Raw genomic sequence first — 26,672 nt, 5'->3', positions numbered from 1 at the left:
TCCTCCTCAGTTTTCTACCTCTGGAAACACAAGTATAGAACTGGCAGACCTTTTCACGCTAACAAAAAATCTTCTACAATCCCCTACTGAAGAACATGGCATTGGAGAATCCAGGGAAGTAAACCACAGTCCAATAAAAGACTCAATAAATTGCGTTTTACAGAAAGATCAAGGCACAAAGAATACTGTGGACGAATTTTAGCCAGTACAGATGCCTTAAAACTCAAAGGACACTGATTCTCCTTCTGACCCAAGAACACCTTACCTAGCTAAAATGAAACAAGCAGTAACGCTTAAAGACGCTCTTAAAATGGTCATAGAGTTTAGTAGTGACAATATCTTGCTGAGCGCTTTCCTCGAAGAACGCGAAGAAGCAATGGCAATGATGAAAGCTGCTGACGAGGAAAATTTCACCAAACTAATTAGAAGTAAGCTGATTGGTGAGGATAAGACAACTGTGCATGACATTCACTTTACTAACTTAGATGCGCTGAAAACATACATAAAGACAATATACGTGCTCACCAGAACTATTCAACAGCTTTTGGGAGACATGGGCTCTGAGTTTCAAAGAGACGAAGAAGCCGTCATGTCCTTTGGCAACTAGATAAACAATCTATAACAGCAGATTCTGGAGATCAGACGACTAAAGGACAGCATGGCTGTGCTACGTAACTATATTTTATCCCTGGAGCAAGGCGCGATCGGTTGCTTTAAGAACGGCCTAAAACCCAAAATCGAAAGCAGAATGACCACGAGTCCAGATGAAAAATGGAAAGATATGGTAGATCTATTAAACACTCTGCAACTAATCTGCCAGTTATGTAAAAACCCAAGCCCTGAAACCATCTAATGTTACTCCTTTGCTCTACCCAGATGAAAGATTTGTTGCAGATCAAACTATACAGAGCAAAAATACCAACAAAGACAGATATGCCAACTGTGTGTCAAAACAGGGCATTGGGCTATCAACTGTCACCAATATATCAATCGACCAAGTGACAACGTCAAAAATCGTAATCAGTTAAGGTGCCAATTCTGCAATGCATCTGGCCACACGGCTCGAGACTGCAGTAGAGCAGCAAAATCACCAACATTTTCTCAAATATGTAGGAAAAAAGGCCATCTTAGCTTGAACTGTCACGTCACCTCAATAACCTTATTTGCCAGCTTTGTAACTGATCTGGGCACACCAAAAACACGTGCATGCAAATGCAAGCTCCACTTTACTCACATCGCACAACTTACAACCGATTATGCCATACTACAGATGAACGCAAATCCTGTGCATACTGTGAAAATTTTAGGCATGTTATTCAGGAGTGCCAGAAAGGCAATATAATGATCAAAAAAAGCAGGAAAACGCCATGGAAGCCAGGGTACCGAGTTTCACTCAGGCACTACCCCAAGATCTAGGGCACTCAAATCTTCTGGCTCACAAATTTCTGAAATTAAACAGTAAACACAGATAGAAAACTGGAAGGAAGCCCCGTTTTACTTATGATCGATTCAGGATCCCAAGAAAATCTGCTCAAATATAGTAGCATCCCTTATAATGTAGTCATTGACAGCAGCGAGACCATGAAATTTCAAGAAATAGAAAGAGAAACAATCCTGTCTGAGGGAAAAAGAACGCTTTATGTACTCGTGTCCATGTGTTTACTTTTTCCGTTATTAGAGACCTCTTTGCAATACCACACGACGGAACATTAGGGATTAAATTTTTGACAGAAGCAAAATATGAAATGAATTATCAATAGAATTGTTTAAAAAAATTAATTAAACAGTGAGCAGGTTCAAACAAAGTCTTGCTAAAAGTTTAAATCGCATATCCCTAGTGAATACCAGCGACTGGCACAAAGAATTTTGATATCTCAGTACACACGAACCTAAGAAGCAATTTTTGATAGAAACAGGGAAAAAAATGAGCATTATCCAACAATGAATAGTCGATAAGGAATCAACAATAAATAAGCAAGGTTCTAAGCTAACTAAGAGCATTCAATCTAACAGCAAGAGCGCAATCAGTGAGACCTCAAAGAATCTTGGAGCTCTCAAAACCAGACTCCAATTAGTTCACGACAATACCAAATTACTGTTAGAAGGGATACATATCTTGGACTTCTTACCAAAAATAAGATATAGACAAATTTTAGCAGTTGAATATTAACCATCAATGGAGAAAGAGTACCACTTTACTCTAGAGCCTATAACGCAATCAATCAGTTAAGTCCACAAGAAATCGATACTACTAACGTACTTACAGCAGATAATACGGATGATTTAAGATTAGACGAGTCCAAAATAACCCTTCATGGCCTCGAATCATCCAACAAATTCTGTAGCTTTGGGAAAAGATACACGTACCTAGACTCTATAGAAAAAGTATTCAAGGAATATGATATACCCACTTAAGCAAGCAACAACCCCGCAAAGATCTATTTTATACATTCGATACAGGCAGACAGACAATGACCATCGCTGTACTTAGAACACCAACAGTCAGGCCACCAAACAAGAAAGGTTACTTAAGGTGATAGACTTTAGCAACTTGAGAGAAAGAGAGAAACAGAAAGCAGAGATGTTACTACAACGCCACTGCGAGAGATTCCACTTCAATTGCGACATAATAATATCGACTAATGTCACTACCTATTATAGCCCATCTATCTACGAAGTACTTGTTCCTACAAAACAATATCGACTACCGCATGCTTTAAAAGTCGAAGTAAAAAGACAAGTAACAGATGTAGTGGATAATGGCACAGCTAAGCGATCTAAATCTGGTTACAACACTGCTCTTTGGATCATGCCCAAGAAAAGCACTGACAGAACACCTAAGTAGCGAGTAGTGCTTGATTTCAGACCATTGAATAAAAAGACTATCCCTATGAGTTTCCCCCTACCCAATGTAACCAACATTTCCAATCAAGTAGAAAATTCCAAATATCATACAGTCATTGATTGTAAATCCGGGTTTCACCAAATTCTCGTACACCCGGACGATACGCATGAAATGGCCCTTTCTACCCCTCATGGGCACTATCAATTTTTAAGGATGCCCTTTGTGTTACAAAATGTGGCAGTTGAATATTAGTTGGCCATGTCACGCACGTTGGATGGTTTACTTGGTACGGGAGCACTCGTATGTATGGACAATATGGTAATTTACACAAGAACCCTCAAGGAACACGAAGAATTTTTTGACTAAGTGATGGAAATACTAAGGGACACCAAGTGGAAACTCAAGCCGAGCCAGTGCAATCTGATGCAACAAGAGGTTGCCTACTTAGGGTACATCTTGAGCAAAAAGGGACTCAACCCAGATCCCAAAAAAATAGAGGCAGTTAAATATTACCCGGGCTCCAAAAATTTTAAAAACGTGGTACAGTTTTTAGCACTTTCTAATTACTACCGGAGATTCATCAAAGATTTCGCTTAAAAGGCAAAACCTCTAAGTAAACTGCTACAAAGCAATAAGAGTTTCTAATAGACTGAAAAGAAAGGAGGAGCCTTCCAAGAGCTCAAAGAGACCTTGTGCACCGCTCCACTCCTCTAGTTCCCGGGTCCTAATCAACCATTTATAATAACGACAGATGCTTTGGGATATGCCGTTGGAGGTATTCTCTGGTAAGGTCGGAAAGAGTGCGATCTGCCTATAGCATACACCTCATGAGTCTTAAGAAGTCCTGAATTGCGTGACGACACCAATGACAAAGAAGTACTTGCTGTCCTGCACATGGTGCAAACTTACTGCCCCTACGTCTACTGTAAAAAATTTTCCATCGTAACAGACCATTAACCGCTTGTTGGGTCCCAAACTGCCAATCTTAATACAAGAGTAAAAAAGTGGTGATTTAAATTACCCACTATAACTCACTGCTCTGAATGGCTGAACTTACCCGTGGACACTCTATTACGAAATTCGGTATCGATCGACCAAGTTAATGTTTTAACTAGGTGACAGAAGGCCCGACAAGACAGAAAAACTCTCCTGTAGACAATTTTTCTAATGATCGACTCTCAACTTTGACTTTGACTCTCTCAAAGGCAACTTGAGGCGTACTCGCACGGCCTGATCCACCCAATTTCTCCTTGACTCACTATCACCCCTTTTACGTAATTAAAGACATTTATTTCTTCTATAAACGGCTTATCTAAATCTGGTGCTGCAAGTTCGTGTCCTCAACATAATGAGGTAATAAGTTTATTAAAAGCAATCTCCTGCTGCTCTTTTGATTTTGATTCCGTACCTTCTTTTAGAAGTTTAGACAGTGGCTCGTCAATCATTGTATGATCTTTAATGAATCTTTTGTTATATCTAAAAAGTCTTAGGAATGGTTTGATTCTGTTTACGTTTTCGGGCCATGGATATTTTTTTGCAGCTTCGATTTTCTTTAGATCATTTTTATAAAATGTTACTGATTATATAATTAATGTGGTTGGAAAAATTAAAACTCGTTAGCACTATACCATCACAATTTTAACACAAACTTTCGAAAACATATAGTTCAAAGTCAAACTATCAGGGTAGACCTAGTAGTCGTTTAAAACCTTAAATGACTTTTTCTAATGATTTTGGCGTACAAACCGTTATGTTTAAGCTGTACAAGGTACTAAAGCCATAAATTGTGTGTCTTAACGCCTCTTAATCTGACGTTTTTCTTGACACATCTTTCTCGATCCAGTACGTATAAGGGCTTGCCTCGCGTGATATAATGCCGTTACGAAGCTGTGGAATGCGTCCGCAATAATTCATAATTGACTCTCTATTACCCTGCACTATTGCTTTAAGTTAAGACAATAAACTGTTGATTTCTCCTGTATTGCCAAATCTTCTGTACAGGATTGACAAATATTTGTCTATAAAGTTTAATACAGATAAACGTGTGCCGAGCTTATCTCATGCTATCCCTTTTAAGCTGCTTTCTAAAATTCTGATAAAATACTTTTCTTATTGATGTATACCGTTGTCTAAAATAAATGTTTCTAATGCTAAATCTAACTGTGATGATAGAGCTTTTACATGATCAAGTTTCATTTTATTTTCTATGCATGTCACAAAGGCCTTAGAAATAATTTTTGTGTATTTCTGCAAATAACGTAAGAGATAGGTGCAATTGTTCATAACACTTTTTCAACACCAATGGGCCCTCATACGTGATACAGTTTTTACGTGTGGTCATAAAAAATTTTTCTGTTAAATATATCTTATCTTCTTCGCTTAAAGGTTTTTACGTACTGTTATTTTTTATAGTGAAATACTTTTTCCAAATTAAATATTTTTCAACATCAAGAGTATTTTTCAGCGGGACCAGACTCAGTATCTTTATTTTTGTTATGTCACTCCTTATTCATTTAAATATAACTAGATTTCTTAGAAGAAAATCAGCCTATTAAGTATTTTTACCCAAATTATACTGAATTTCTAGTTTGAACTGTAAAATATAGTTTAATATACGTAAAAGCTCTGTATCTTTGCAGTTTTTCATATTTAAATTTAGTAAAGGCTCATGATCCATATAAATTTAAAATTTCGACCTATTAGATAATTTTGTCAATATGAAATATCCTCTTTTATTGCTAAATATTTAATACATATCGCTCTTTTTATTCACTAAGATGTAGTAAGTTTTTGTAATAAATAAGACTTCCACTAAATAGATATGTCTCCTTCAGGTTGTTTCGATGTTGTATCGACTCCTCTCAAATTGTGTTTTGTGTCAGCATATATTGGCTTATTTAGATTTAACATTGGTATATTAGTGATGCGCTCAGGTATTTTTTTATTTTCTCAAAACTTTTTTTACCTTTATTAGACCATATAAAATAAAAATTTTTTCTTAGAAGATCGAGTACGGGTTCTTATAAAATATGCTGACCTAGAAATGTATATAAAATAAAAATTTACTTAATTAAAAAATCGTCTAATTCGTTTTGTCGTTCTTAGCGTAGGAAAATCTTCAATCGCTTTTAAATTATGATAAATTGGTCTAAGAGTGCAACTTTTTTTGTACGAAATTACTGTTAGAACATAATTGTAAGGGACCACTTTTAAACTTGCAGCATGTTGTGAATATGTTTGTAATGATCTCAATATTTTTTTGAAAGGATTTAAACATCGTGAATATAATTTAGAAATCGAAATCATTGTTTCTTATACTTAAAAGCATTTGTTAAAATGAAGCCAGAGCTGACTTTCAGCCAGAAGGTAAAAATTTCTACTACCAGTGACCATAATGACTGACAAAAGCCGTTTTATATTTAACCTTATCTCGTAAAAAATAGACAAGAAGACTAAATTGATTTCTAACTTCTAAAAGTTACTACACTTTTATACACGTACTACATGATTATGAGGTTCAGGAACCAGTTGTTTTTTAAAAATATTTCTCTTATTTAATTCACGATAGTCAGTATACGAACATAAATTTTTTTCCTCTTACTTTTTGTAAACTAGAGTCACTGGCGAGGCATATTAAGTATACAACTCTTTTACGAAAGTAGGTAGGAGGCCGGTTCTGGATTAAATGTGGAGGGGGAAACCACGTGGAGGGGACACCAGTTACGCTGCTTGCCTTGACAAATGACAGCTCCTATCCAGTTACGTATACGAGTCTATACATTTTGTTTTTTTTCTTAAAAAAGAATATTTTGCTTCGCATGCAAGTTTGGATGTTCACCACTTTTACTTGACAAGCTGTGCAGTGAATATCCCCTCAGTACTAGTGAGTGTTAAGAGACTAAGTCATCAGTATAGCTTACTAGAAGTTCTCTAAACTTTTTATTCGGAAAAATTTAAAAAATTTTTCTTATTTTTGACTTTGAAATTAACCTGTCCCTCACACTGTGATAGATCATCTACTACTAACAGCAGAAGATGATCTGCCTCGCTCATTACCAACCTGCGTGTGCATATGATACGTGCTGTATTGGATAAATTAAAGTTTTAAATCCGTATTAAGCTTTGACTGCTGAATTCTCATATGCAACGTACGAACACATTGAACTCTTATCGATGGCTTAAAGTAGGTCAAAGCAAAAATATTTAGTTGGAATGCTTTAGATGCAACTCTTGGTTCGATAACCATCTTATTGGTAAAGATGGGTTTGTTTTATCTCGAAGTTTTAAAAACTTTTATTTTCATCTTATTTATCATTATTTAAGTGTAATAATGTAACTTTGTAAGTTAGAAAAAACAAAAAAAGTTCGTGTAACAAGATGGATAGTTATTAATTTTTTTTGTAGCCTTATGATAACTTTTTCATTATAATGGAGTGGAAAGAGTTTAGGCGGATTTTAAAGGTTTCTGTGAATAAAAAAAGGACGAATCACGGTTTATATACATATTACATTTTTAGATTCACACATAAAAAAATTATTATACAAAGACAAACTCTGTTTGCAAAGTGTATCAGAAGATTCATTTATTTGTTCAAACTTACAACCACCATAAAATACCCATATTAGCTTTCGATGTACAAGATACATATTATTTTTGCTTCTCAGTCTTGCACTGGTGTAGCTGCTTATTAAATAATTAACATTTGATAAACATCAGAATTTTAAAAAGTACTACAGTAGAAATATTTCTTAATACTTGAGAATTTATACTTTTGTCAATTTTATTTTTAAAAAATTTAATTATAATTTCTTTGACAAATATTTCTGAACAAAAAGTAGTTAAATCTAAAAACACGATATCAAAATAATTATAGAAAAATACCTTATCAATCGAAGAATAAGCATTTCCTTTACCATTTTTTTGTATGTAATACAAATTTTCTCTAAGTTTTTGTTCTACGCTTTCAACTTTCGTGATTTTTCAACCGTAGGCTTTGTAATTGATAAAGTTAACTCTTTTACAATACAATCTTTGCATTTATCAACAAATATTGTTAGACACTGAATACGGCAAATTCATTTATTTATACATTTAGCCACTGGTGTGACCCCTAAAAGAGTATGCTTATGCATAAATACTGTTGTACAATATGTTCCTTTTAGTCACTTGAAATAACTTTTCTCGGCATTCGAGAAGTTTTTATTTAATTTAACAGATTTTGCCCCATAGTATGAAGTAAATATAAACTTTAATTAACCCGCTCGCAACTGATTCACTTTATTACGATCATTATTATTAAAATAATTATTTATAGTATCAAAATAAGTTTTTACTTGAGTCCATGCATGTAGGTTTAAAATAACTCCTTCTACAAATTGTCTTTTGAAAATCTGAAATCAAAAGATTCAAAACGTATGCAGATAGTACTATGGTGCAACCCAATTACGATTATTTTTGTAGCCAACTTATTGAAAGAGTAGATATCAATCATGAGCTTAATACTTGATCATATATCTTTTTCTGATTAATTCCAAATAAAGTTGTCTGAATAAAGCCTTATTTTATTACACTCCAGCATTAAAGAGCAGTTTTCTCGGTTTGCTTCAAATAGAGCAATTTTTATCTGAAACGTCTACGTTGTAAATTTGTAGGATTTCAAGCAACAACTAGTATTTTAGTACTTCTGAAAAAATATAAGATAAAGCCATCTGTCGCAGCTTACAACATACAGACAACTAGCTGGTATATAAAGAGATGATTCAGTCAATCGACAAATATGATATATTTTTGGGATCATACCTTTTTAAAATTTTTTACCAATACAGACTAGAATAAATATTGTAAGCGATGATAGGTTTAACGTGTTAAGTGCATTTGTTAACTTTCTTTTAAAATGTAGGATATTGTAATAAAACTTGACATATAAGCTCAAAAATCCTCATGTCTTCTATTTTATAAAATAATTTTAAACATAGTGATAGCCAAAGCATTCGTAGTCAACTATCGAGATTTGTTCCATCGTTACGAAATTAAGTGTAAAATGGCAAGAAAAACATAAATGTAAAGTGATAACATCCGAAAGTCTTGGCATGAAGTGGAATGAGAAATTATAGTTTTAAACCAAAATCTTTTATCTCGGCTTTTCTTTGATATCTTGAAAAGTTGTGTTTGGAAAGAAAAGTACGTAAAGTGTGAGTTATTTAGGTTATAATAATGTACATAGACTGAACATTGTAAAAAAGTGTTATAAAAAGTACGAATAAATTTTTAAAATATCAGGAAATAACAATATTTATAAGGCCTTAAAGTGCGGTGAGTGCGTTTAATTTTATTCAAGCAAAGTGTTATATAGTCTTTCAAAAATGCATTAAGAGTCTTATCACGATACGTGATACATAGAAGAATCTGTATAATGTGACGTAAACTTACCAATTTTACATTTACGTAGTCGAAAATGACGGCTCAACAATAGTCGACTTTGCGAGATGCTGTACCTATCATGAAAGAGTTTTAGGATCAAACACGTACTGTAAGGTAAAAGTACGTAATATGAAACGTCCCCATATTATGAAAACTCAAGATTAAATAATCATGAAAATTCTAATAATAAAAATAAAATATACTAAAGAATCTCTATAATACTACCGTATCAAATTAACAAAAATAGTAAACAATTTCAAACATTATTATATTGAAAAATACATTATTACGAATCCGGTTTTCATAATACGGACAGTTTGAAACATAACCTGCAATATGTGATGTTCCTATTTATGAAACGCACGAGCCCATTTAATTAACATGTAAATTTCAGAATTGGGACTTGTGTCTCATAAATATGGACACAACTTTTTAGCTATTCCATAGTTATGAACATTTTGATCGTGTCAATATTTGCTTATAAAATTATTTTTTTACATTCAAATTTCATTTCAAAAATGTCAATTTGTTCAGAAGAGCATAGCGCTTCTATTAAAACCAAAAATTATGGACATATGACTATTTTTTTATTTAATATTGGTCGATGATACGTAACAATCGAAATTTGTATCCATAATACGTACTTTTACCTTATATTGACAGTCTATTAAAAAAATTTTAAGTCAGAATTTTAACTGTTTATAACCTTAATGATTTGAGAGGAATCAAGATGTGATTTGCTGAAATCGTCGGGTGTTATCTATAGAAAAAAAATATTCACAAGTTTATTTTATAATTGTGTTGTTAAATATAAAATTTTTTTTGATTCACAACTACTTTGCAAAAAATTACACCTAAAAATGCTTATTTTCCCTTAATTATTAGATGGAAATTGTTTTTAATCTTTGCATTTATCAACTATTGCGGTTAAGCGCTTAGTGCTCATTACGGTGAATTCTTTTATCTAGACATCTGTTGCGTTAACGTAGCTCATACTTTGGTTCGTATGTGACTCTGGATTTTTTGTCCTCGGAAAAGCATATTTTACTTAACAGTCAAGTCAGGATGCTGATCACTTCTATTTGATAAGCAGTGCAGCGCATAGTCCTTTAGTGCCAGTAAATAAAGTATTAAGAGACTGAGGCATCACTGTAGCATACTAAAAGTTTTCCAAACTCTTCATTTAAAAAAACTTTGAAAAAATTTTGTTATCTCTGACTTAAAAATTAACCTGCCTCTCAAAATGTGTGATAGGTTATCTACTACCAACAGAAGAAAATGATCTGCCTCGTTCATTAACCACCTGCGTGTGCATATGACACGTGCTGTATTGGATAAATTGAAATTTTAAATCTGTATTCAACTTTGACTACTAAGCACTTATGTACATGCAAGAAACATTTACTTTTTATCGAAAGTTAAGAATAAGTTAAAGCAGAAATCTTTTGTTGGAATGCTTTCGATCAGACTCTGAATGCTGAACCCTTTTGTACAACGTGTATAAAAAATGCATTTTAACTATTATGAACCTTAAGCGCTTGCATACACATTATGTGAATTGTGTTGTGAAAAGTAATTGGTTGTATCTGGAAATCTTAAGCACTTTCACTTTCATTTTAATTATGATTTTTTATGTGTAATAATATAATCTCGTAAGTCAGTGAAATTAAAAAATTTAAAATTTTGTTTAAAATTGGTCTTCACTGACCAGGTAGTGTTGATAATTAAATTCAAATCACGTGCAAAATTTCGAGCTATTATTTACAAATTTTTTTGCGTGCCACTTATTGCGTTAATGCTTCAAATCACCTGCCATGCCGGGTCCTGTAACGTCTCTGGAAAAGCGGGCCCTGGCCACACCTTCGGCGCCAGTCATATAACACACGCTCACACACACACACGTGCGTCTGTGTCTGAAAAAATACTGACAGTTTCGAAATTTGACTAAAACCTAGTATAGAGGAAGCAATGTTAGAAAGAAAGAAAATTGATTTAAAAAAATTGAATAAGTACCAATTAAACCTTGTCAACTACTCTCATGAACTTCAGAGTCATCCCAGTCTTTGGGAAAGATAGTGCTATTATCGTGAAAATGGTGAGTTTTTAACTATTTTTTGTTGAATTTTTCCTTTATAGCAAAAATAAAAACAATATTTTACGTGTGAAATTGCGCCTTCATGTACTACGAATTCTGATTACATTAAAAGTTTCAATAAAAAAAAATTAAAAAACGAAAGAAAATGTAAAAAGGTCATTAATAATGTGTATTTGTGGTTAAAAAATTTTCTTTTGATCATTATTCAACTATATATTTTATGACATCTTATCTGATCTATAAACTCGTTTCACTTGCTCCTTTGTAAATATTTAATGTTTAATATAACTTAAATATAACGATATAAAAAATATATATTTATATATTTTAAGAAATCTGGACAACAGGTGCATTGATAAGTAAACTGTTGTACTATCTACAATTTTTAAACAAAATTTCTTCATTTAGTGATAAGAATACACCTTAATTCATTATGGTAAAGGTATTTATAGAAGACCTTTGAAAATCGCTCTTAATTTTTGCCTTATCTGTTGTAAAACTCATTTTTTCTCTAACTGTCATTCATTTCACTTATTTCCAACATATGCTTATTAACTGTTAACAGAACTGCCATTGGTGGAAGCACCGGAGTCAGTTCCCAATGATCTATTACTTTATTCGCTAATATACCTGAAAAATAAGTGGTTTAAAGATTTCAAGATAATACATATAGATCTCAGACCACAAAATTCAGCGAAGCAAGCTGAACTATTAATAACAGTAGCGACATTAAAAGTGATAAAAAGAAGCTGCAAAATTCTTAAGCTTTTATGTTAACTGCAGATAAGAATAATTTTTTACCATTAGCAGCAACAGCAGCAGGGTAATCACTAAAAGCAGCAGCACCACTACTAACAGTAGCAGTGATAGCATAAGTGCCATAACTTTTAGCACCTTGATCTTATACACTGTATGATTCAACCTAAATCAGAGCACATAAATAAGGTTACAATGGTTATTACTTATTTTAAGAGCTCAAATTTGTTCACAAATGTTTTCAAGCAGCATTTTACCTGTTTATTATTCAAGCAATAGTGTTTATAGTAATGTGTTAAAGAGAATATCAAGCATGTAGAGATAAATATAAAGATATGTCAAAGAATAAATACATACTTTTACTGTTTATTTATGCACTTGAACTTGTTAGTTAAGTTTTCTTTAACTTCTGTCTTAAATCCTCGCAGTGTATCATTATCGGTTGATAATGACACGAAACCTTGAAAAAAAATGTTGAACATAATAATAGTGTCAACAATGGCTAGTTAAAAAAAAAACATGATGTATCGGTATAAATATTTGCCTACAATACCAACATTCCACAGAATAATCACTAAGGATGCAATTATTAATAATTCATTGATTCTTTGATTAAACATAAAATAAATATTAAATTAATAGTATGCGAGCATAAGGTGAGATTTGTTTGAGGTAAACTAAACAAAGCTAATCTGAAGGCAAGATGCCATTCTAATAAATCATTATAATTATTTTCAGCAAGCAAGCTCTGGCTATCAGAAGCCTAAATTCTAACTAGTTTTTCTATAATAATTAAACTTCTACGTGGGTAAGCAAGTACCAGCAACGAGTATCCCAACTTTTTTTTTCTAATAAATAAATAAATATACGAGCGAGCAAGTGCTATAGATAATTAGATAAGCCATTTTCTCATTTTTTTTAATTAGTAGATTACTAGGCAAGCCAACACTCCCAGCAAGTATTTCAACTATTTATTATTTTTCTGCGATGAATAAATAAACTTTTACGAGAGCAAATGTCAGCTATAAGTAGCTAAACTATGAATCAGTTTTTGTTAAGAAATAAAATAACTATTGGGCAAGAAAGCACTGGCAATGAATGTTATAACTATATATAAGTTTTTCATAAGACATAAGGAAATAATTAGAAAATCAAGTTTGGACGATGAGTATTTTAACTATTTATTAGTTTTTTTCAGTAAATCAATACATTTTTGAGCGAACAATTACCAGGGATCAGTGCTCTAGCTCTTTATTGGCACTTTTAAATAAATATTTTGTTTGTCGAATGAGCATGCATTAGCAATCAGTATCCCAGCTATTCTTTATTTTTTCAATTTAGTAAATACATTAGTAGGTGACCAAGTTTCAGCTATGTGTAGCTATGCCATCCAAATATATTTTTTTTTTTAAGTTGTAAATACATAAATTTTTTTAGTACGCAAGTGCTGGTGATGAGTTTTCTAACAAATTTTTAATTCTGTACTTTCACAGTAACTCTTAAGCATGCCAGCACAGGTAATAAGTTGCTTAAATTTTTTTATTATTGTTAACTTGATGTTAGCTGATTTAAAGTTATAGAAAAGATCAAGCATTAAGATGCGATGGCAATCTTTGAAGAAAGACGGTAAAGAGTGAAAATTTGTCTTTCACCTTATAGTACAGGACAATTCACTACTACCCGTATACTTGATTTTCTTAACTTACGTGGGCCAAACTTTGCAACATTGGGCTCAATAAAAATTTTTAATAGTCAAGTTGGTGACGATGGCTTTATTACTAGTAAAGGTATTGCTGTTGAACTTAATTCTTTGTGGATGCAAACTTTTTGTGCATCAAGTCAAAAAAAAAAGAAAAGTGAAATATTTTTTATTGAATATGAAAAAGATATAAAAACATAATGTTGTAACCATTAGAACTTCATGAAATCCAGCTAACAGTATGAACTCTTAAGCATGTTATAACCAATTATATAAATACAAATCGTTTTCAATAAAGTGTATGTTATGTTTGGTTTTAAATACCATGAGTAGCTAGAATCATTTAGAATATAATAAAAAAATGAAGCGTTCGTTACATGTATGAGACTTCCATGAAAAATTGCTTTACTGTATGAAAAACTAGTTGTTTTATCTATTTTAACACACCAGCAGCTATTTGTTGTCCTTTCTCTCTTTAAAATTTTTGCAGCATTTTAAAATTTATTATTATTTTGTAAATTTGACATATCCATTAAGATAGTCTTTCACCACCAAATCCCAAAAATAAAAAGATGTGCATATAAATCCAGTTAACAGTTTTTTATTTGTACTATTAGACTGCTTTATCGCTATATAAATAAAAAAATAGAAAAGAATTTTTAGTTAAGATAATTTTCCAGTAATTTTGTTATCACTATTTTTAAGGAAGCCAAAATATAACATTCCACAAAGGAAGTGAGGATTTGCAAATCTCCTTTTAGTTTACTTATCGAAACATCATTAAGGCAAAAGTACGCAAATGTAACTTGAATATTCACTACAACCAATTATTGCTGCAGAAAAAGCTACAAGAATATTAAAATTTTAAACACATACTAATACAGGTAAGTAAATACAATGCTCATCTTTATAGCCACGTAAAATTTGTAATATTATCAGTTCTTTTTGCTCCTATTTATATCAGAAAATGTACAAGAAAAAAAGGCCCAAATAAGTTGTTATGCATTACTCAGAAACAATTCATGAATTTTTAACCAGAATCCTTGTTGCAACAAATTGGTTTGTTACAAAAACTGATGAATAGTTTGGCTACAAATTGATAGATCTTGCTTAACCACCAATTTATTGATTAATAAAAATAACAAAGAATATTCAAATTAGTTATCAGCAAAAATTGATTGCCTAATAGTTCATTTATTTATTTCAAAAAATCAATCAATTGCTAGGATACTAAGTGCCAGCATTTGCTTGTCCAACAATTTATTTATTTACGAAAAAATACTCATACATAGTATGAATACTTATCCCTAGGGCTTGCTTGTCCGCCAAATTGCTTATTTACCATCAAAAACTACTGAATATCTCGACTACACAAAGCTGTTACTTGTATAATCAACAATTGATTTATTTATTTTAAAAAACTAACAAATGACCTACGTACCACCAAAGTTTGCTCACTCAAAAAATTATTTGTTTGTTAAAAAAAAAATCAATAAATAGGTTTGCTACTAACAGCTTGCTTTTTTTCATTTAAAAAATTATTTATGACAAAAAACTAATAAATATCTAAAATACCTTTATCTGGCACTGGCTAAACCAATAAATCATTTGATCGTTACAAAAAAACTTATATATAGCCAAGATGCTTTTCCACGGTGCCTATTCGACTAACGGTGTATTTGTGCGTTAGAAGGACTAATATGTAGATAGGCATTTTATTTCTGGCCTTTGCTAATCCAACAAATAATTTTTTAATTAGAAAATACTTATGCATAGTTTAAATATCCATTTTCATTAGCTACGCATAGCTGATGCCTGCTTCCGCCATGATTGATTTATTTATTTGTTAGAAAAAAACTAATAAATGGCAAAGCTACTTACGCATAGTGGTTCGTTAAATAATTTAATAATTTGCAACAAAAGACGCACTAAAGTCTAGGCTATTTATGACCAGCACTTGATCGCTGAATAAATAATTTATTTCTTATGAATAATTCATATCCATCCGAAATACTTATTCCGAAGGCTTTCTCACCCAACAGTTTTTTCATTAATTACGACAATTAATAAATAGTTAGGCTGATTATCGCTAGCACTGGTTTGTCCAAGAATTCTCTTATGAATTATAAAAAACTAACGAATAGTTAGGCTACAGTGGGCACTTACTTGCCCAACTATTTATTTATTTATTCGAAAAAAGCCATAAATAGTTACACTACTTATAGCTCAAATACTTACCTGAAAATTAGTTCATTTATAATAAAAAAAAAGCCAGAAAGAATTTACGATTCTTATGGGCAGTGCTTGCTCACCTGAAAATTTGTTTAGTTATCGTTTAAAATTTTATGTTATTCATCGATTAGTCTTGGGTAGTAAGCTTTAGTTCATACTCATTTTATTCTTACGTAATATTTATATAAATGATTTTTTTTTCATTAAAGAATTAATGGATTACTAATAATCACATACTAACTGAGAACTATTTGTAGAATGTCGTAGTAAAGATAAGTATATAGACAGACGTATTTTGTTCTTTTATATTTTTTAAACAGCCATTGTTGATACTATGACTTATAAATTTGTTTTTGAACGATCTGGAGCAATTATCAACAGATAATGATGTACTCTTAAAATTTTAGTAAAAATCTGTAAATTAACAAAAAACACTAGACAATCAATTTGAGTTGAAAAAATAAACAATTAACGTTGTGTACTCATCTTCTTACTTATTTCTATAATCATCTCCACATGCTTGTTTTCTTTTTTACTACATCACTATAAACGCTAATGTTTGAATAATTGGCATGTGGGTATGTGCTAGAAAACATTCCAAACAAAATTTGAACTTTTAAAATGAGAAACAATTGTCAAAATAGTTAATTTTAATACTTGTATCGAAACGGGAATCATTTAATAGGACATGGAGGCATTGAGTCTCATTATTATAGTCAAAAGAAGCGACAGTTCATAGGTGATATTTTAAAATGAAAAGTTTCTTAAACTACTAATTAATTGTTACGTGAATAACAACGCTTTCTTTTGTTATACTTTATTGTAGGAACTAGGTGATCCTTTCAAGATGATTGTTAAAATAAGTGCACAAACGAGTGTAATTATTCATTTTTTTTTTTCATTGTGTTCAAAGTTTCACTGGCCTGATCGGTCAATTTGAGCATACAAGTATTTTTCAAAAATTATAAATTTTATGCTTGTTACATAACTGTAATGAAATTTTAGTTAAAAAACGCGTTAAAATAACTATGGACACTGCATGTTAAGAAATTTATAAATGAAGTAATCTGTTACTTTAACATGAAATATTTTAAGCACTCTGCTCAAATTTCATGTTAAGCGCTAATCATTTTTTATTTCAGAATGATTGTTTCTTGAATAAAAAAATACTTATAGTCGTAAAAAAATAACATTTGCTTAATAGTTACTTTGTATCTGTCAGATATACAATATTTTGACGGTCTTGAAGATATGTTATATTTTCTTATCGATCACTAGTATCACCTCTACGACAAAATAGCATACAGATCTTTTCCCATACTATTCTACGAATGAGATCGTACAAAGGTCATGGATGCAGTACTTAACAGAATATTCATTATCATTTTGCATACTTTTTCAGTTACGCTTATTAAAAAAATGTACAGTTTATATCCAGTACTTAAATCAAAGAACTAATTTAGTTACCTCCTGCTATATGGAATACTTGGTAGCTTATATTTTTTTTCGATAATTTGGTAGACGACCAGAATTGCATTTTTTTCTACAGTGCTTTAATCAGATTGGGCCAAAAGCTTTTCATTATTGACACCATTTTTAACTTGGATGATAGTAAATCCATCAAAAATTGGCATTGAAACAAACTATAAAATTGCAATACAATAATTTATTTTAAGAGAATGAATAGCAAAGGGTTTGAAGTCAGTGCTACTTACTGTCTAGGTGTCTTAAGCTGCAAAAATTCTTCTGTACGTCTTTTTTTCAAATAAGATCTGTGAAACAATATCTGTATTAAATATAATTATACAATCAACAGAAGTCACCTATTTTCATTGCTATTATATTATTTAAGCGATTGTAATAAGTATCTTAATAATCTCATTGTTAAAGTCACTTTTAAAAGTTGGCTCACACTCACCGCAGTACTTTCCTTTACCCCATTTTTTGACTTAGTAAGAAAGGCTAAACTTTTCAGCTAAATCACAATGTTGAGAAAAGGCCAAGGTCAAACCTTTGGTCAGTACCTACCAGCAACACGATTGGCTTTGCTTTTTGGTAATGAGCATGGGCACATAAAGACAGAAAACCACTGTAAGAATTAGCTGATATACAGACATAATATATAAATTATGTGCTGATGGCTACGAGTATGCGTGGAGACTGCACAAAAAAACCTAGCTCAGAAAAGCTGCAATTAAAGAACCTTTGTAGCAGCAGATGACGCTACAGCACCGTTAACAGCAACTACAGACTCTGAAGTTACTTTAATAAAAAAGTAGACCCCCTGTTTCTAGCGCGATCACCGAGGCTTTATTAGCTTTTACAGGCTTGCTTCGTTGTACTTCCGCGTTACTTGATTAAGACCTTATAACCACATTTTTTGTTCTCAAATATAAAAGTGTGTGTTCAAATAAGTAATAATATATAATGATACATATAATAAAGTTATATGTGCATTTGATTATACGATACATATAATCGACAGACAGTACTCAATTTTATAACTGTACGACATACAATTAAGTAGCATTAACATTAGTAATGTCCATTGGCATAAAAAAAATAGACTTCTATTTTGAAGCACAAGGCCCCTGGCACTTAAACTCAATTTTAAAAAATCAGTCCTGGTCATACCTTCCTTTTTACAAAAACTGAACCAAAGTTTTTTTGACAGATCAACAAATTATGTAACTTTCTCAACCTAAATGAAGTACAACTACAATACTGATTAAAAAAACACTATACTAACAGCACAATCTTTTAGAGAAAAGTTTCGATATAAAGTGCACAGATGGCAAAGCCTGACTGACATATTTATCAATATATCTCTCTATATTATATAGTTGTAAGGGCAGAGCTTACCACACTATTTTCCATGCCACTCTAATTCTGCTCCACTTGCTTCAATATCACTAAAACTCGTCCTCTAAGTGAAGAAAAATTTAATTACTAGCAATAAGATTTCAACTTAATAAAATTATCATTTAAGTTTGTCAAACCCACTGGTACTCCTACAGCATCCTCCTCAATTTCTTAAGCGCCCAACATTAGCCCCTACAATCCCCTGTGAACCTCTCGAAATACGATGAAATTTTTATAATTTTGTCATTGTTTTAATTCATTAAGACTCTCTGTTTTTGTGACCCTCTGCTATCTTAGCCCTCACCACCATAAAAATATAAGCGACACATGCTACTTTTTTTCCATTCTCAACATCCTTCCACTAAATATTCTGAGATTTCCATGATCTTCCTGTTGCCTCGCCTAAAATAAGAGAAAATTTGGTTAATTTGTCCGTTATTTTATCTATATATAAATTTGTATCATTATTTTTCCCCCCGCCTACCCTTACGCCGTAAACACGCTATCAATAGCTAGCAGAAGATAATATTTCTATCTGTAAGTGATTCCGCAATTGCATGTAGCTATCTTTTTTCTACACCATCCAGGAAGCAAAAAGATTTATTTCATACTAGTTAACAACGAGTACACAAAATATTAAGTAAAGTGATACATAAACATTAAAATTAACTTATACAGACTGTATGTGCTTTAAAGATAGATACTTACAACATTCAAAGCTTGTAAAGGCAGCAAGTATAAATCAGTAGAAATCTGGGTTAATAAGCGTATTCTTTGTAGAGTGCCAGCATAAATTAGAAAACTCATAAATATAACGACACATAAATTTTAATAAGTATTAAATCAGAGCTGCGTTGACTTTTTTAATAGTTATTAATTCTTTAAATCATAGTGTTTTGAATAATAACGTACAATTGTAAGACAAAATGTAATAACATATATTTGTCCAAACTCAAGATATTAAAAAATAATAGTAATCTTGGGAGTCACCGTTGGTGACCAAAAATACACCAAAAACTTGAGAAAAAAAAATCAATAAATATAGTAACTTGTTTACACCTTAAAAATCTTATTAGTCATAAAAGTTTGTTAAATACGAAGACGTATGCATAGTAATTACGAAAATAAAATTGGTTCAGTAAAGAATCAAATTTTAAAGATGATATCTTTTTTAAGCAGTACAAACACTTATGGTTTATTAAAATTTCAACATTAATTATTTCTTACAAAACTAAACTGGGAAAATATTACTATATCACAACTTATGCATAGCTTAGATAGCAGTGCAATAAATTATATATCTACTTTTAATTTGTGTGATTTTTTTTATTTCTAAAAAGTGTATTTCTTAGAAATTACAAATTTTCTCTCATAAAAAGTCTTCTTTCTCTGAAAGATTTATAAGTTAAACTTTCAGTAATATCATTTTTTAGTATCGCATTTTGGTAATGATACGTAAAATTTTCTTTCAAAAGATAAAGTTTTTTATAGTATAAACCTCTTCAATAATTTCTACAAACTATTATTTGCTTTCTAAATAAATGTGTAAATTCCATGGATCACCTTAAATCTACTATGTCTACAGCTTCTCTCAAAATCATGAAAGCCTTATCCCAAATTTTCAAATAAATTTGAAGTAATCCTTTTTTTTTCAAATTTAAGTTTAAAAAAAACGCTCTTAGTACTTTTTGAGTTAAAACGTTAACATTAGTTCCTATGAATGGTCATTTATTTTAAGAGAAACTTTGATGCAAGATCAGAGCAAGCCATTAACAAATTTATTTATCTCTGTGACTTATGGTATAAAATTAACATTTTGTTCAAATCGATATTTGTCTTTAAAATAAATTTAAAAATCGTTTTCTAGTACAATTGTAGAAATATTTTTCTTTTAATCAAAATTTAGCCAAGCATAATTTCAAGCAAACATGTGTCTTTAAAATGCCATTTTCTCTGAGTTATCAACAGATTGTGTATAAACTTTCTTAAACACGGGAATGTCACGAAATTAAAATAAAATATCTTTAAATTACGGAGTACTAATTGCAAACAGAGGGCAACTGATGTTGAGGCTAACAAAACAAGGTAAGGAAAGAGAACATCACTCTTTGAACATGAACTTAACAGCCGTCTTTTTTAACAAACATATGATTCATCGTGAAAGCAACCCCGTTATTTTCTCCCAGCCACCGTAGCACAACAATCTTTTTAAGAACTTCAGAAAAGTAAAACTAAGGGTTGAAGAATATACGTTATAATTATAAATATCAACGTCATTATTATCAACGTCATGGTTACCATTTTCATGATTATTTTTTAATATCATTCACATCGCCATTATTGATATCATGACTACCATAACTTAATGTCATTATCATCATGTTCATCATTATTATTGTCATTATCATCGTTGCAATTACTATCATCGTTATCACCATGAATATTTTTTTTATTATTACAATTGTTGCCATTAATATTTTCGTTAATATTGGCACTATTTCTATAATCATTATTATTATTCTCATAAGAGATGTCATTTTTACCATCATAATCACTTTTAATGTAATTATTCTCATTATTATCGTTTTAATAATTATCCCTGTAAACAGTATTATCATCATTGCCATCATTATTATTATCATAATTGTCTTTATCATTCCTGTCATTATCAAAATAACTCTTATTTATACTACCATTGTTATTACCATCATTGTCATAATAATAATTATTATTATGATTAGCGTTATAATTATTACTTTTATTATCATTACTTTTATTTTCGTTTTCAAGACTTTTGTTTTTATTGTTATTATTATTATTATTATTAAAAATTTTACTATTACAACTATTATAATCATTATTATTATAAATATCATGATTATCATTATTATTCTTATAATTGTCGTCATTACTGTTGGAAATCATTTTTTTTTGCTATTGATATAATCATAAAAAACATTACTATCTTTGTCATAACTATTTTTTGATTATTATTATGATTATTATTATCTTATATCATTGTAATTATTTTTATTATTCTCACTTTTATTATTATAATCATTATTATTAACATCAACATGAATATTGTTGCTTAGTTTATAATAATTATTATAACTAATAATATCTTTACAGTTATAATCATTATTCTTATCATAAATACGATGATCATAATTGTTATTAGTATTTTGATTATGAGCAACATTTATTTTTTCTCTATCTAAGGTTTTCTAGGATGCCTTTATACACGATACAATAGAAAACAAACCCCTTTTCGGTGTACGACTTGCAGTCCATCCAAAAGTGATGTTTCTGACTATAATATTTTTAACGATACAGACAGGAAACTTACTTAACTGTTAAAAGCTTTTTTCAGCATCACTCTTATTGGCATCTGCTTTTGCAATTCAACTTAAAGCTAGGGATACTTAGTAATTACCATTATTGTGAACTTTTCTAAAGAGTTACCACCATAGTAATTATGCCTTTTTCTTTATTTTTCTAGTCATTTGCCATCTCATAGAAACATTAACTTGCGTTGCTTTTCTTTGCCAATGGCTTCACATAGTAAACAAAACTATATTTTGCAAACGTTTTTTCACTTTTATTTTCTGACACTTTATTTGCTCTCTGTAAGCCACACATTTCAAGCTTTTTTCATACCTTTCTGAATGACAAAGAGCTATCACTGACTTTTCAGTGTTTAGCAGCATCAGTTGAGATGGAAAAATATTCTAATACTATAAATGTTTAACTAACTTTCTGTAATGTTTCTTGCAGTTGTAAAATTGTGACATTAGAAGCATAGCCTTCTCAGTTATTTCTTGTAACAATTTCAGGCAATAAAACTGAGCCCTAGACACTGGTAGCATCTAAGAACCTAAATATCTCTTCTAACTTGAGAGCTTGCGGAGCCTACTAACAAGTTTTTTATTTTCTCTACAGATTCAGAGTTAGTTTCTTCAATGTTAAACAAAGCTATACTCTGCCCTATTTTTTATCTTTTTTGCTGCATACTCATCTTATCTATAAAAATCCACTAAAAATACTTTTGATATTTTTGCTATGTTATATAAACTGCTATTATCAGGATTATCGAAAAAAATTTCAATGTCATAAATAACATCGTTTAGATAATGATTAATTTATAATATTAAATTACTACTAACAGTATAATTGTAATATTAACTTTAATTAAAAAACTTATCACAGCGACAACAATAATTTACCATACTAAAATTACCATTATCATTATCTCCATCATGTTTGCTTGGCGATTGTTACAAATCAGACATTAGCCTTAACAAAAATAAGATGATTATAATTATCAATTTCCTGATCTTCGTTATACCTATAAACATAACAATTTTAACATCCACTGTCATTGTCTTGAATATGATCGAGATAAAAGTAACTAATATTATCTATCTCAACGTTTCAAAAAATCAAACAATGCGAAACACAGAAATAATGACAAAGATTAACTAATATAAAATGTAACTAACAAATCATCACAATCAATATTATTATCAGTATCATTATCATCATTATCATTATTTTCATCATCATCATCATCATTACCATTATTATCATCATCACCGTAATCTTAATCAAAATAATCATCATCATCATCAATACTATCATTATTATCATCATCATCATCATTATCATCAACATTATTATTATCATCATCGTAATCTTATTAAAAATTTTCATGGTCATTATCATTATCATAGTCATTATTATCATCATGATCATCGTAATTATCACTATCGTCGTCAACATTATCGACATCATAGGCGAGACCATCATCATCATCATAATCATCATCATAATCATCATAAGCATCATCATCATTATTAATATCATCATCAACATCATCATCTTCATCATCTTTATCATTACTATCATCATCATTATAATATCATCATTATCATCGTCATCATCATTATCATCATCATCATTATCATCATCATCATCATCAGCATCATTATCATCATCATCACCATCATTGTCATTATCATCATAATCAACATTAGCATCATTATCATCATCATCACCATCATTATCATAATCATCATAATTAACATCATCATTATTATCATCATCATCATAAGCAATTTTATTATCATTTTTATCGCAATCGTAATCATAATTATCATTATCCAGATCATGAGAGTTATAATTATCATCGTTATCGTCATTATCATATTCATCATAATCATCATAATCATCATTATTTTTATTAATAACATGATTATCATTATTATCATCATCATAAATGTTATAACTATCGTCATTATCATCAACATCATTGTGATTATCATCATCATCATAATCATCATCATTAACGTCATTGTTATAGTCATTACTATGGTCATCATGATAATCATTATTATCCTTATCTTCATCATTAGAACCATTAACATTGTTGGAAATGAGAGCGACCAACAGTAGGCCCAGCTTTAGTGTACAGTGTGTACACTTGAAGTCTCTGTCGGCTCAATGCTCTGTGCGTGGGCGCTTGGTCGACTTGGTGCCCTGCAAGTGTGTGTGTGCGTATTCACGCCGCAAGCTTTGTATACTGTAAGTGCCAGATTATACTCAGCTCTCGTCGAAAATAGACTCTCTTAATTTGCGTTGCCAAACTTTAGCATTTAAAGGTGCATACATCACCTTAAATGCTAATGCAAATCTTCTGATTAACTCTCTCAATACAGTGGACAAAACTTAGTTGTGCAGTGAAGTGCACTAAGTGCTTTGTTTAAGTTGCACACTGCATAATCTGCAGACCAGCTCAAATAGTTAATCTCATCAAACTACCAGTAATTATCAACAGCAAGATTCAGTAAAACTCTTGTGTATTTCTACAGACAGTAATTGTGCATTTCTACAGAAGATCGTTTTTCGTTAATCAATGTTTCAATCAGTTATATTATATCAGTGCTTTCATTTTCACATTTATTCAAGTAACTTTCAAACTCTCTTGCGAGCTCAAGGCCAGTGTGTGTTTACATATCGTGTTATTTAACTTGACTTTTTTCTTTCTACATTCTTCGATTTTATATATTTGAATAGTTCATTGCTTTAAGACAATAGACATTACTTCTTTTCTTCTGTATTATTTTGACATTTACTTTTTTTGTGATTATTAACTGTGCTTTTTCTTGGCCTTTGAGTGACACTAAAAGTTGTTATTTTATGCTGTTTAATTTTATTGTGTTTTATTGTGTCTTCCCAATCACCCTATCTGAGCCTAGTGTGTGCTAACGCAAACGCCTCGAACATTTTTGGTCCTTCGAGCCAGATCGGGGTGATTGGGGAGTGATCCGGTGGCAGTGCGCGATGGAAAAGTCAAGATAACTCATTTACATCTCGTAAGACTGAATTCAAACCGAGCAAAGCTTAGCACGCTCGTACAAGTCAAACTCAACCGCTTGGCAACACTCAACCAGGCAACAACGCTCAGCAGAATCGGGTTGGGAGTTGGGCTTGGTCACAGGATGATAGACTGGCTTCACCAGCGTTTCCGTGCACGTACTTCAACCAGCAACACTTTATTGCTCACTGTCTGGCATTCGCGGCCCTCTCCATTGACCAACGATACCAGTTTGTAGAGGAAAAGCCTTTGTGCTTTAACTGTTTGGGCTGCCATGCTGCTGCTAAGTGTATGAACACGAAGAGGTACCAGACCTGTTGTAAGGCTCACCATACCATGATTCACGGCGCTCGATTGTTGCAACCGATCAGCAGGTTGGCGTCTCAGCCGACTCAACATCAAGAAGAGGTAATCAGCGCAGTCATCAGACAAACTCATCGTCGAAACTCCACATCTAGTAATACTCGTCCCAGAGTCAACATCAAGTCAAATTAAAAAAAAATCACATCATCCAACCAAACATCTAATCACTCATTTATCTTGTTGCCAACAGCAGTTGCCCAGGTACGTGCTCCAGCTGCACATCATCATTTCAGGCTTCTGATCGATCAAGGTTCAGAAATATCATGTATTTCGGAAGATGCTGTGAAGCATCTGCAGCTGACGCGCACGAAGTCCAACATCTGTATCCTGGGCATTGGAGGCAACATAGTCAGTAAAGCACTTGGTAAAGTAGAAATCAGACTGTTTTCATTATATTCTGACTCCAGCGTCGATGTGGTGCTCCACGTCTTGCCTAGAGTAACAGCTCCACTACCATTTTTTCGATATAAGACAAGATCGTGGTTGCATACGGAGTTTCTGAAGTTAGCTGACCCCCATTTCTATCTGCCACGAGACATAGACTTGCTACTTGGCACTGACTACTATTCAGCTATAATCACCTCAGATCTGGTCAGAGATTCTTTATCAGAACCTATCGCTCAACGTACACTGCTTGGTTGGATTTTATCAGGTTGCGTTAACCAGCCGGTTACAAAGATTACTCGTCACACTCACCATATCGTTTCAAAAATAGAAGATAAACTTCAGGAATTACTCATCAACTTCTGGATTCAAGAAGAGGTCCCTTCAAAGTCAAGCTGGCAGCTTACACCAGAGGAACAGGAGTGTGAGGAACACTTCGTGCAAACTCACTCTCGGGATAGCACCGGAAGATACATGGTGAAACTTCCTCTGAAGCAATCTCCATCTCTGCTAGGCAACTCAGTCAACCGTGCTCGTAAATACCTCGATCGCACAGTGGCCAGGCTCAGAACAGACGATAAGTACGACAAGCTCTACACAGATTTTATGACTGAATATTTGAGTCTTGGCCATATGTAA

At 31.7% G+C, this 26,672-nt stretch overlaps 1 protein-coding gene across 1 annotated transcript; it reads left to right on the top strand.

Annotated features, from left to right (window-relative positions):
* The first annotated feature begins 658 nt into the window (after positions 1-658).
* LOC149374419 (uncharacterized) lies at positions 659-26,672 on the top strand. The gene is made up of 3 exons (XM_089593706.1): positions 659-824; positions 25,363-25,743; positions 25,840-26,672. Exons 1-3 carry the CDS (start codon positions 659-661, stop codon positions 26,670-26,672), a joined length of 1,380 nt encoding a protein of 459 aa, XP_089449832.1.

Source organism: Copidosoma floridanum, unplaced genomic scaffold (assembly GCF_036245765.1).
Source record: "Copidosoma floridanum isolate Cflo_tuat_1 unplaced genomic scaffold, Cflo_Japanese_pri ptg000020l, whole genome shotgun sequence".
NCBI classification, from domain to species: domain Eukaryota; kingdom Metazoa; phylum Arthropoda; class Insecta; order Hymenoptera; family Encyrtidae; genus Copidosoma; species Copidosoma floridanum.
This window is presented reverse-complemented; position numbering and strand designations above follow the sequence as displayed.